We start from the raw sequence: 11,191 nt of genomic DNA, 5'->3' as shown, positions 1-11,191 counted from the left end.
CAGTATTCTAAGATGATATTCATGACATTGGTTTAAAAGTTAAGCTAATGTGTTTTATATTGAGAAGGCAGAACTAGTTTATGGTCTTGCTTCCACAAAGAGCTAGTAAGAATTTGGATCATTCAAGTATGTTGGATGATTTGTGAGACTCAAGTATTTTGAATATATCTATATGACATGAACATTACATCAACCCTATATATTGTATCATTTAGTCTCTAGAAAACTTTTGGGGGAAATAAATGATGATCCCATACGGAAGTATATATTTATGGTATTTTTTAATCAACTTCCCATTTTTATGAAAATAATATTGAAGATTTGATGTAATATGGTTGCTTAAATTACTGTCATCTTACGTATCCAATTCTTTTTTTTCTAAAAAATGAGCCTAATAATTGTCGTTTGAAGAATATTACAATAGTTAATAATTAATAAGTTATCAATCCTGTTTGAGAAGATAAAAAAAAATGCTTATTAACAACATTGTGATTGAATCTAAGCTGGAATCACATTAGATGGAAAAAATGGGGAAACTTGATAATCCCATGCATACTTTGTTGGGTCCCTCTTACTCTCATTGTCTATCTAAGGAATATCTAAGTTATAGAATCCATGAAATCGTTTTTTTGTCAAAAGGGGTATATTGTGTGGTGTAACAATCCTGTATGAAATGTTCTCAAGGGAGCTGTTTGTTCTAGGGATTTCAAATGAGTATTTTCGGCCCAAATACTGTGACTAGAACCAAACGTTGCACAAATGGATAACCTGACAAAATTGTCACTCACATCTACTAAAAGAAACTGGACATTTTTTCATGATAGTTTATCACGAGTAATTTCATAATATATATTTATATCACCTTGTATAATCCTCAAAATGTTATTTCATATTTTTTTAAGCATTTGCACAATTTAATCTTTCTTGTAGTTTAATAGACTATAAGCTTGAAATAAACTTTCTAAAAGGTTGCTATATTTTCACTTAAAATTTCCACCTCCCATCCAAAAACCAGAGCACACACACATAATGAAATAAAATTTTAATTTCATTTTGGAGCGACAGACTGGTCAGACCAAACCGGACTGGAATCGTTGGTCTACCATTACAAGGTGCACCAGCTGGCCGGTCTGGATCTGGTCCAAGCGTCTCTTTGGACAGTAACCATACAAGACTGTTCTTCTTATTTTCTCTTCTTCTTCCATACCATATTTTTTAACTATATGACTTTGACATTGACTCGTCAACATGAACAATATAGGACAGACAGACTGCATCGGAGTCAGGCCAAAGTCTAGAATAGGTTTTAGATTCTTGCTAAAAATCAGGGCCAACTGCGGCCATGATATCAAACCAAAATGTGTCATGTAATTATACATATTTTAAAGTCATTTTGGGATAATTTCATGTAAATTTTATCCAATTTTATAAGATTTTGCATCCAATGCACTAAATAGAGAAAATAATTAAAAAATTGCATTTTAAGTTCACTTTTTATGCATGTTATACAATTTAAAAATTTCTTACTAAAAATATACATTTAAGACCTTTTTAATTTTCTAATGCTCTATTTAGTATGAGTCTATGCTATTACAGGGAAGAAAAAAAAGTTGGAGAAAGTAAATAGAAGAAAGAAATAGAGAAAATGAATGAAATGAAGAAGAAAAAAAGAAAAAGATAAACAAATTAAAAATGTTTTGCGCCGGCTAAGGAGCCAACCAGGCGCGTAGCGCCCAAGCCAGCTGCAGGCCGGCGAGCGCAGGGCTCAAGCCAGCCCACATCCGGCAAGAGATGCGCCCGGCAGGCACACGCCCAGCCGGCCACGAGGGGTGTTCAGGCCCACAGACAGGCCCTCAAAGAGGCCCACAGAGAAGATGCGAGCTAAAGAGGTGTTGGTTTTAATTCTATAGTAGAGCATATTTCGATATTTATATAGCACATCATCTTTTAAATATCTTCCATATGGGATTAAGAATCCCACTTTATTTTACTCTTGCAGTGGGCCAGGCCATCGATGGTAAAGAATGTGATTGCGGCCCAACGGGTCACGATCTAAAGAAAGTAGAAAGATAATTAAGACCCGGCTTCGAGCCGACCTGACCCGAAGCCCGTGTCTTTTTGGGCTTTCTTTAAGTAACGGGATATGATCTCAGCCGTACAATCTTCAAGATTGGGCGGTGAGATCTATCTCGCCCTATATATATATTTCAGGTCTTTTTATTGGTCGGTGATAATGATGCGAATGTGGGACCCAAATTGCAGGCGAAGTAGAGAGAGCAATGCAGACGAAGTGCTGATGGGGCAGCTGACGTGGCTCACTAACGTGGCAGACGGGTTACACTGGCTAAATTAGGGATGGTCTTTTGGTGCGACCGGTGTAATTATAAGCCGATGTGCGGTCTGGTTTGAATTTTTGGACCGCACATCGAACAGTGTAATATTAAATTGCACCGCACATCGGCCAAGGTCCTGTGCGGTGCGATTGTGTGGTTTTGGTCTGGTTTTTTCTGTCGTCCCTCATTCTCTTGTGTCTCTCTCATTCCTCTCTCTCCCTCGTGGTCTTTTCTCTCGTTCCTTGCTTTCCTCTCTCTCGCTCTCGTTGCTCTCTCTCCCTCTTTCTCTCGCGCGCTCTTCTCTCTCTGTCGTTCCTCTTTCTCTCTATGTTGTTCCTCTCTCTCCTTCTTTCTCTCTTACGCTCTTCTCTATCTCTCTCAGTCTCTCGTTACTCACTCTATCGCTCTTCTCTTTCTCTCTGGTGCTCTTCTCTCTCGCTCTCGTTCTTCTCTCTATCACTATTCTCTTTCTCTCTGGCGCTCTTCTCTTGCTCTCCCATTCCTTTCTCTCTCGCACCCTTCTCTCTCTCGTTACTCACTCCATCGCTCTTCTGTTTCTATCGCACTCTGCCTCTCCGGGCCTCTGGCATTCTTCTCTCACTCTCTTGTTCCTCTCTCTCCCTCTTTCTTTGATTCTCTCTCCAGCTCTTCTCTCTCTCGTTCCTCTCTGTTTCTATCTTTTAAGACAGTCGGACCATGCTCCTCTCTCTTGCGCTTTTCTATCTCTGGGTCGTTCCTCCCTCTTCCTCTCTCTCTCTCTCTCTCTCTTTTATCCATTTCTTGCGCTTAACTCTCTCATCCTCTTTCTCGCTCTCTCTCTCTCTCTCCCTCTATCTCTCTGTCTATCTTCTCTCTCTTTCTCACTATTCTCTCTCCCGCTCATTCTTCCCTCCCTCTCTTGAGTATGCAGCTACAGTAGTATCCTGGAAGGGGCCCGCTGTTTGATCCATCTACCAGTCAAAGTTAATCTAATGGTCTTTCTCTCACACACGGATGTTAAGGGCTCTAGAAATAAACAGATTGAAAAGTGAATGTAGAGTATCCATCGATTCTCTCTCCAACTCGGTCCTCTCTCGTTCTCTCATTCTTCCCTCCCGCTGATCTTTTTTCCGATTTTGTGCGATGTGCAGCCCGATTTCGTCGAACAAATTTGGCCCGCACATCGATCTGTGCTTTTGTGCGATTGAAAAAGTCACACGCCGTCCGAAAAAATTGGACCGGACCGCACGACCATCTCTAGTCTAAATAGGGGTCCACGACTGCGATTTAATCACAGCCATCAGATTTAGATGAAGGCTATCCAACAGCCAACGACATTTTTGTCCACCCTCTCCCCTGGCCGTCGACGTCGTCGGCTAGAGGCCATTTTCGGCCGGCGAGGGGGGACCGATGGGTTATCCAACGGCCTAGGAGAACCCCTAGGGCCTTCCCCCTCCATCAAACAACCCTGGAGGTCCGTCCCAAGCCATTAAAGTGGACCCGAAGGCCCCGAAGGAGGTATCTTTAGACCTTAAGTCCGTAGGACGGCGGAGATCCCTTCCGCATTTGGAAGCAAGCTGCGGCGTCGTGACAGCATTGGCGGTTGTGGAAAGTGAGGGAGGAGCCGAAGAAGCTCTGAAGAAGCCTGGATTCGAACCCAGATGGAGGAGAAGAGAATGGGAACACTTAAACCGAAGCTCGGCGGTGAGGATCGGCGCTGCCACCCTTCTTTTCTAATCAGGGTGATTCAGGTGATCTGACGATGATTTTTGGCTGAATTCTATGTTTTCTGTTAATTTGGATGCTAAATTGCTCACTCAATCTTGATTGTGATCGAGTTCTTTTTGTTGAAATTGGTACCGCAGATTCTCTTTGACATTTCATCGAACACCTTGCATGTTTGATGATTATTTGTTCAATTTATATAAGTTTGACTTTATCCAGCGTATAAAAAGAACTAAATAGATCCATCCTACTCCGACTCCTCTTGGGCATTCTGTTGAACACCTGAGAGGCATTCGACAGAAACAACCCATTATCTTCGATTTCCTTTAAAAAAAACCTATATAAAATACTCATAAAAAATCAATACACTATACATCTATCTGATTTCGACACTTTCTTGGGAATTTGGTCAAACACCTCTTGGGTGTTCGACTAAAGCAACCCCTTAATTCATTATATCGACTATAAAATATATAAAAAATATTAAAACACATAAAATACATATATTATATCTATAATGAATATTTTACCTGTATACGTAGTAATCTATTATTATAGGGGATCTTATATTAGTTTAAATACCTCTTAATTACTATTATTAACCCTTTGTTCCCTCTTACTATCTCTATATACCTATCTAACCACTTAGTACATTATAGTAGATACTTACTTTCATGCTCCCTGTCTATCTTATTAATATATATATAATCTATTTCTCTAGCTGCTTAATCATGTCTCTAGCTTCTACTTCTTCCTCCATCTTATTACTAATGATAGATATTAAATACTCTATACTTCTTTCCTAATTATATTATTATCCTTCTTAAATATTATATATAACCTCTTCAATTTTTTATTATTCTTAGCATCTCTCTAGTACATATCTATAATCTTAGATATTTTCTCTTCTCTAATTATCTTATTAACCTAACATTCTCTATACTTTCTTATTACTTCTCTCTTCTTATTCTCATTATCTTTAGTATTATTACTATATCTTAACAACTAACAACTCGATTATTGAATATATACCTAGAGGCCAGTCTCTGTGGAAACGACATTACTCACGCTATACACTTGAGTAAGTTTCTATACTTTATTAAATTTATTTGATTGTAGGCAAATTAATTTTACAATGACAAATTAAAATTTAACCATGCAATTTGCCTCCGTCACCTACATGCACATCCAACTTCAACAAATACCCCCAGTATCAATTAAGAACACTGTTTTGATATCTAATAAAAAATATTAATGAATAAATATCCTATGGTATAAATCTATACTGTTCTTGCTCTTCCAAGTGATGTACACGTGATCAGCCTAATACAATAAATTTAAGGTAGAGAAAAAAACGAGAGAATAAATCGATCAACACAAAACCCAGTAATTCTTCTGCCCAGATTCCATGCCAATCGCGGCCGCAGTCGGCGCAGGGTGGGCGGTGGCAGACTTTTTCTCAAACACCAGCGAGAGATTGAGCGTTATTTGTGTGCGCCGGCGAATTACAACTCGTTTTTCGACAATCCGCGCAAGTGGGTACAATTCTAGCGAAGGCAAATTAAACGGGTCACCGCAAGAACGCAAAGGGTTTGTCCGGCTTCAACACTTTTGCTAATTTTTTTTAGTCGTTTGTTCTTGAGGATAATGATTCCTTGTCTGTAGTTTTTCTCTTATTTTCCGAGAATTCGGCTTTAACTTGGTAGGAGAGAAAAACCGAGACCAGGCAAGAAGGAGCATCATCTATGGATGAAAAGAGACTCGGCTGGATCTGGGCAGAAAGCTCTTAATCTTGTTCGAATTGTGAGTTTTCAATATTTGTTCATCCCATTTTCTGCCATACTCTCTTCCTCTCTCCATAATGTTCAATCTTCCGCATATATCTTCATTAGCTTGGTTGAATTTGGTGAATTTAGCTGTTTATCCCTAGGGAAGATGAAACATGTTCCATTTGTTTGCCGAGAAGAAAAAAATGGATGATTAGTCAATTTGTTGCCATATTGGGGATCTGTTTCAAGATTTTTAAAGGAAACTTGAGCTGGCACCACGTCTAAAATCAATTTCTAGTGAAAACTTAAGATTGCTTAATTTATGTGGCGACTTTTAATTGCCATGATCAGAATTTCTTCTCTGGTGAAAACAAATTTCTACTTTAGGCCGAAAACTAATAAAATGATATTTATGTTGTCTGAGAGACTCTCTCAGCAGAGGTAAGGAACTTTAGAGGCAGGATGTTATATTATAGCGAGAGATGAAAATAACAGGGAGACAGTATCACTTGTAAAGAACATCTAGTGGATGGAGATCGCCAAACATATTTTAAATCATCTGAGGATTAAGGTTTGGGGATAGGGTTAGGTCAGCTGACCTCAGTCAGGTCGCCTAACCCAAACCGTGGGTTCACTAACCCAATCCGACCCAACCTCGAGGGCTGATTGGGGTCGAATTAATCTGGGTTCAGATCAACCAAACCAACCCGACCTCTCTCGGGGTCGGGTCGATTGACTAACCATTCCTGATCAAGAAAGAGGGTTATCCGACGCAGTTGACCCTGTTAACCCATTTATCTATTTAGATTGCCTCGGCCTGTGGGTCGGTCAGGTATCCCAATCCAGTTGGTCCTGTTGGTATTTGGATGTCTACATAATATGATACAACTAAAAATTGATGCACTTAGTTGTAGTGAGAAACCACTTGAAAGACCCAGAATTGGGTTTGGGTCAGCTGACCCAACCGAACCTTGGGTTGCCAAACTCAGCTCTACCAAAAGGCTTGGTCCAGTGTCGGGGTTGGCTACGGGTTGGGCCGACTTTGGATTCAGTCGACTGGCCGACCCAACCTGACTAACCAGCAACAAACTTTGTCTTGGAGATCCCTACTTAGGATGCTTTATCTGAAGTAAAGTTAGTGATACAAAATCTAAGATGAGAGAGTTGTGCACCATTAGATTAGGTCCTACGGATGATTGGAATTAGGGAGATGGGCTTTATTTTTCTGGACTTGCAGCCAGAGTTTGGTGTCAACAATGACGAGCCATCAAAATCAATTAGTTTCCCAGAAATGTCATCATCACTGTCATCTATTAGTTGATGATGAATCCTCTGTGTCATCATCATCCAGTTTCCAAGAGATGCCATCATTATGCATAGATTTACGTATTAAGATAGCGAATTTAAAAATACCATCGTCATCACCAACATCATCTGATTTCCAAGAGACATAACATCCATTTGGAAAATTCGTTCTTGAAATCATCAGATATTTATGGCAATGACGATGTTGAAATTTAGGAAAAGTAATGATGATGAGGATGAAGAATTCATACACCATGTTTCTCCTCTAAGATTCGATGGGTGAGGATTACACTCCATTTGTAGTCATATTATATAACCACCAACTCTTTCTGCTTGAAGTTCGGGTCATCCTGGGAAGCATTTTTAAAGTGAATCTGTAACTGGATCCCAATACCTTTCAGGGGTATTATTGTCATTTACAAGTAGGATATTATTTCTTTATAAGGCTGTAGTCCCCCCCTAAGGAGGGTAGCCAAGAAGATGTAGACGGTTAGCTTATTCAGCGAGGATGAGGAGGGAGGAAGACAGAAAGGGAGAGGAAAGGGGCCAATTCGATTTGAGAGATGTCTCCTAGAGAGGTACAGGCACCCATCCCAGCCTGTGGCTACACTGTTCCTTTGTAATTGTTAGAGACCTTCATGATGGTCACTATCACAGTCTATTCTCTATGTTTGCTATTGGAGGACAACTAATACACAAATTACAAACATCATGGCTTGCTATTTCATTTTTTCCTTTGTAGGTATCGCGGCTTCCAAATGAGAAAGAGGCGATTTGTGAAGCTTTAGATAAATGGACAGCCTTTGAGAATGAATTTCCGGTGATTGCAGCAGCAAAAGCATTGGAGATTTTGCGGCGGAGGGGTCAATGGCTGAGGATTGTTCAGGTAAGCTGATATAGGGATACTACCACTCATTTTTCTGGTTGAAATACAAGTTGTCACAATCTTTGGTATATTTGTTGGCTATTCAAACAAATTTGAAGGCCAGAACATCCTATTTGATGGCTCTCTATGAATATATAGGCCAAATTAGAAACATATACCCTATTTAAGATTTTATGGATGCCTTTGCAACAGAATCAGTGTTGTTTATTTTCAATTGTCAGATCAGTAGTCTAAATCAGTATAGTAAATCTAGAAATATGTTGCATTGAGTGAAGTATTGTCCGCTTTTTATTTCAACTGCTGGAACGTCAACTTCTGTAATACTTCTTGGCTGTTCTCCTTATGGAGGCCTGCCCTATTTAAAGGGTAGGTTTGAAATGCCCATTTGTGGACTGAAATGACAGAAATACCCCTAGGATGAGTTGGGGATTGTATCAATATTCTATCTTCTAAGACAATAATAATTCTTTTCTCAAGAAAGCTTCATGAATCTCTATTATAACCACATTTCCTAGTCGTCTGTACTTGGGATGCCTTAATTTAGCTATCACTGCCGTAAAAAAATTTGCTAGTCACTATTTGTATGCTTTTTTGCACATCTATTTATAGAAAATTTTGTTTTTTATTGCAATGTGAGCTTATATTGGAAGCTCACTAGAAGTGAATAATCATTTTGTTGTAGGTGGCAAAGTGGCTGTTGAGCAAAGGGCAGGTGATGACAATGGGAACATTTGATGTGCTTTTGTTGGCGCTTGACATGGAAGGGCGAGTGGATGAGGCAGAAGCTGTCTGGTGCAAGCTGTTGGAAACCCATTCTCGTTCAATTTCGAAGCGTCTCTTCTCACGAATGGTTTCCTTGTATGATCGCCACAGTCTCCCATCCAAGATCTTGGAGGTAGCTTCTTTCTAACTCGTTGATTAATCCTCTCTCTCTCTCTCTCTCTCTCTTCAAGATACACATTCAGCTGTCTTCTCACTTAATATTTCCGCTTAACATAATGAAGTCACACTTTCTTCTCTCTTTCGCACATTCCCTCTTATCGAGTTCAATTACCCTGCTTCCAGATAAGATTTTGGGGGCAGTTGCTTTTCAACCCCAAAAACAATCTCTCCCTTCCTTTGTCTGTGTTTCTCTCCCAAAACTCTGTCATCTATTTCGGATTTTCTCTCAACAGTTTTTTTAAACAAATCTTTTTATAATACATCTGTTTCGCCCTTATAATCCTGTCATCTACTTCATGTGTGCTCTTTATGCCTTATCTACTTCATGTGTGCTCTATATGAAACATTTCTCTTCCACACACATTTATTTCTAGTACTTTCTATCTTTCCTTCAATGGTTTATTTGTGACGCACCTGCATTTAATCTCTCTCTATCTCTTCCCATCTATCAGTCTCTCTCTCTCTCTCTCAAATTCGTACCTTATATACGCTAGTCTCTCTCTGAACCTCACATCTCTCTTTATTCATATGTACAATCTCTCAGATACACCTATCATCTATATCAATTTAGTACAGACATACAATCTCTCAGAAATACGTACTAGGTGTTTTGGAACACACCTGTATTAAATATATATGTATATCTATATGTATGTATGCCCTTCTGTCTCACACACAAATCTGTCATCCACCTGAAAATTACTCTCTATGTTTTCTCGAAGGTGAAATCCCTGTGATCTGGTAGGCTGCCTGTCTATACGTTCTCTCTTATCTCTCTATTATTCTCTCTTTCTCTTGCTCAGATGCACCTGTAAGCTTTGATTTCTTTCCTGACCTTCATGAAAGGTCTCTCTCTCTCTCTTATCATCTACAATTTTTCCATCAGTATTTACTTTGAAAACATCCACATTATGTATCAATCTTTCTTTATGTATTTGCGGGCCTTTCACCATACCAAAATTGTTATCCACTTAAAATTTTATGTTTCTCTGCCGCAAACTGGCCATCCAATTTAGCTTTTACCTCTATTTTTTCTCCAAAGTGAAACCTCCGTGGAATCTTTCTGTGTCTATTTTTTGATCTCTCTCTCTCTCTACAATTTTTCTCTATCTCTACCACACACAGAGGAGCGCATCCAATTTAGCTTTTGCAGCTATTTTGTTTTCTTCTGAAACCTAAAGGCTCACATATCTCTCTTGTCAGTTGCCACTCTACCATATGTGGACACTTAAGACATATCAATTTCAATTATCTATTTCTCTCTTTATGGATCTCTCTCTCTCTCTCATATATACATAATACATATGCACTTGTCACCTTCTCCAGTTTTCCTTTTTTTTTCCTGAGTCCACAGGATTTTCATCACTCTCTCACATGCCATGTACGAATGCCATCTCTCTGTCTCATCCATGAATAAACTTTGATGCACGCCATTTATCCAAGGTTGATGACAATGGCAGGTATTTGCAGACATGGAAGAGCTTGGGGTGAAGCCAGACGAGGACACAGTTAGGAGGATAGGGAGGGCATTCAAGAGTCTCGGCGAAGAGGACAAACAAACTTTGTTGGTTCGCAAGTATGGCCGCAAGTTTGGATACCTCCATTTCAACGGAGAACGAGTCAGAGTGAGAATCTCACATGGGCCTGAAGCCTATCTTTCCCACAATGACTGAAGTGTTTCTCTAAAGTAGAAAATGTCATCACATAGTCATCAGATTTATTGAAGAGCCAGAAGAAAGGACTTTTTTTGTAGACCTATGATATGTCCTCGCCTTCCAATATGAGTATATTACGAGAAAAGAATTGGATCTGTATTCTGTGTTGATTAACCGACCTCAATAAGATGCCCATCCACTAAGATAAAGAGAGAACTCTTGCTCACTGATGCAGCTTACTGTCAAGAAGTTATCGTCTGCTCGCCAGTCAGTCAAATGCAGCATCCCACAACCCGAGTATAACCTCCTTATTTCCCTTCCTTGCGTAGTTCAACATAGAGATTGTAACATTTCCCCCCCAAAATCACCTTATTGAGGAAATTGCCAATTGTGCTCAAGGGTTCTCATGGAGAATCTTCAAGTGGTAAACCTTTCCACTGAAAGCACACTTCCATGTCCCCAGCTGCTTCTCTTACCTTGTTTACTTTTCTGAGACACAGTTGCCACATAACCTGCGGATATATTGCTGGCAGATAAGATCATCTACTGATTCCAGGTGTGAAGTTCCAATTTCTCTCACCCAAGATCTATCTTGTT

At 39.5% G+C, this 11,191-nt stretch overlaps 1 protein-coding gene across 2 annotated transcripts; it reads left to right on the top strand.

The window, feature by feature from the left end:
• The first annotated feature begins 5,366 nt into the window (after positions 1 to 5,366).
• On the top strand, positions 5,367 to 10,749 carry LOC144716177 (pentatricopeptide repeat-containing protein At4g18975, chloroplastic-like). Of its 2 annotated transcripts, none has more exons than XM_078591249.1 (5): positions 5,367 to 5,627; positions 5,744 to 5,840; positions 7,854 to 7,997; positions 8,680 to 8,892; positions 10,410 to 10,570. In XM_078591249.1, exons 1-5 carry the CDS (start codon positions 5,446 to 5,448, stop codon positions 10,428 to 10,430), a joined length of 657 nt encoding a protein of 218 aa, XP_078447375.1. In that variant the 5' UTR covers positions 5,367 to 5,445; the 3' UTR covers positions 10,431 to 10,570. The 2 variants fall into 2 exon arrangements, with proteins under 2 accessions (XP_078447375.1, XP_078447374.1); XM_078591248.1 differs by having other exon boundaries at positions 5,370 to 5,627; positions 10,400 to 10,749.
• Positions 10,750 to 11,191: the final 442 nt, after the last annotated feature.

Source organism: Wolffia australiana, chromosome 20 (assembly GCF_029677425.1).
Source record: "Wolffia australiana isolate 7733 chromosome 20, ASM2967742v1".
Lineage (NCBI taxonomy): Eukaryota > Viridiplantae > Streptophyta > Magnoliopsida > Alismatales > Araceae > Wolffia > Wolffia australiana.
Note: the sequence above shows the minus strand (reverse complement) of the source record. Positions and strands in the feature narration are given on the sequence as shown.

What these genes read in the sequence shown, in the direction of transcription:
- LOC144716177 (XM_078591248.1), top strand. Translation starts at nt 5,446, where the DNA reads ATGCCAATCGCGGCCGCAGTCGGCGCAGGGTGGGCGGTGGCAGACTTT. An exon ending in TCACCGCAAGAACGCAAAGG is followed by an intron (nt 5,628 to 5,743) that starts GTTTGTCCGGCT and finishes TTAACTTGGTAG; the next exon opens with GAGAGAAAAACCGAGACCAG. An exon ending in TCCCATCCAAGATCTTGGAG is followed by an intron (nt 8,893 to 10,399) that starts GTAGCTTCTTTC and finishes TGACAATGGCAG; the next exon opens with GTATTTGCAGACATGGAAGA.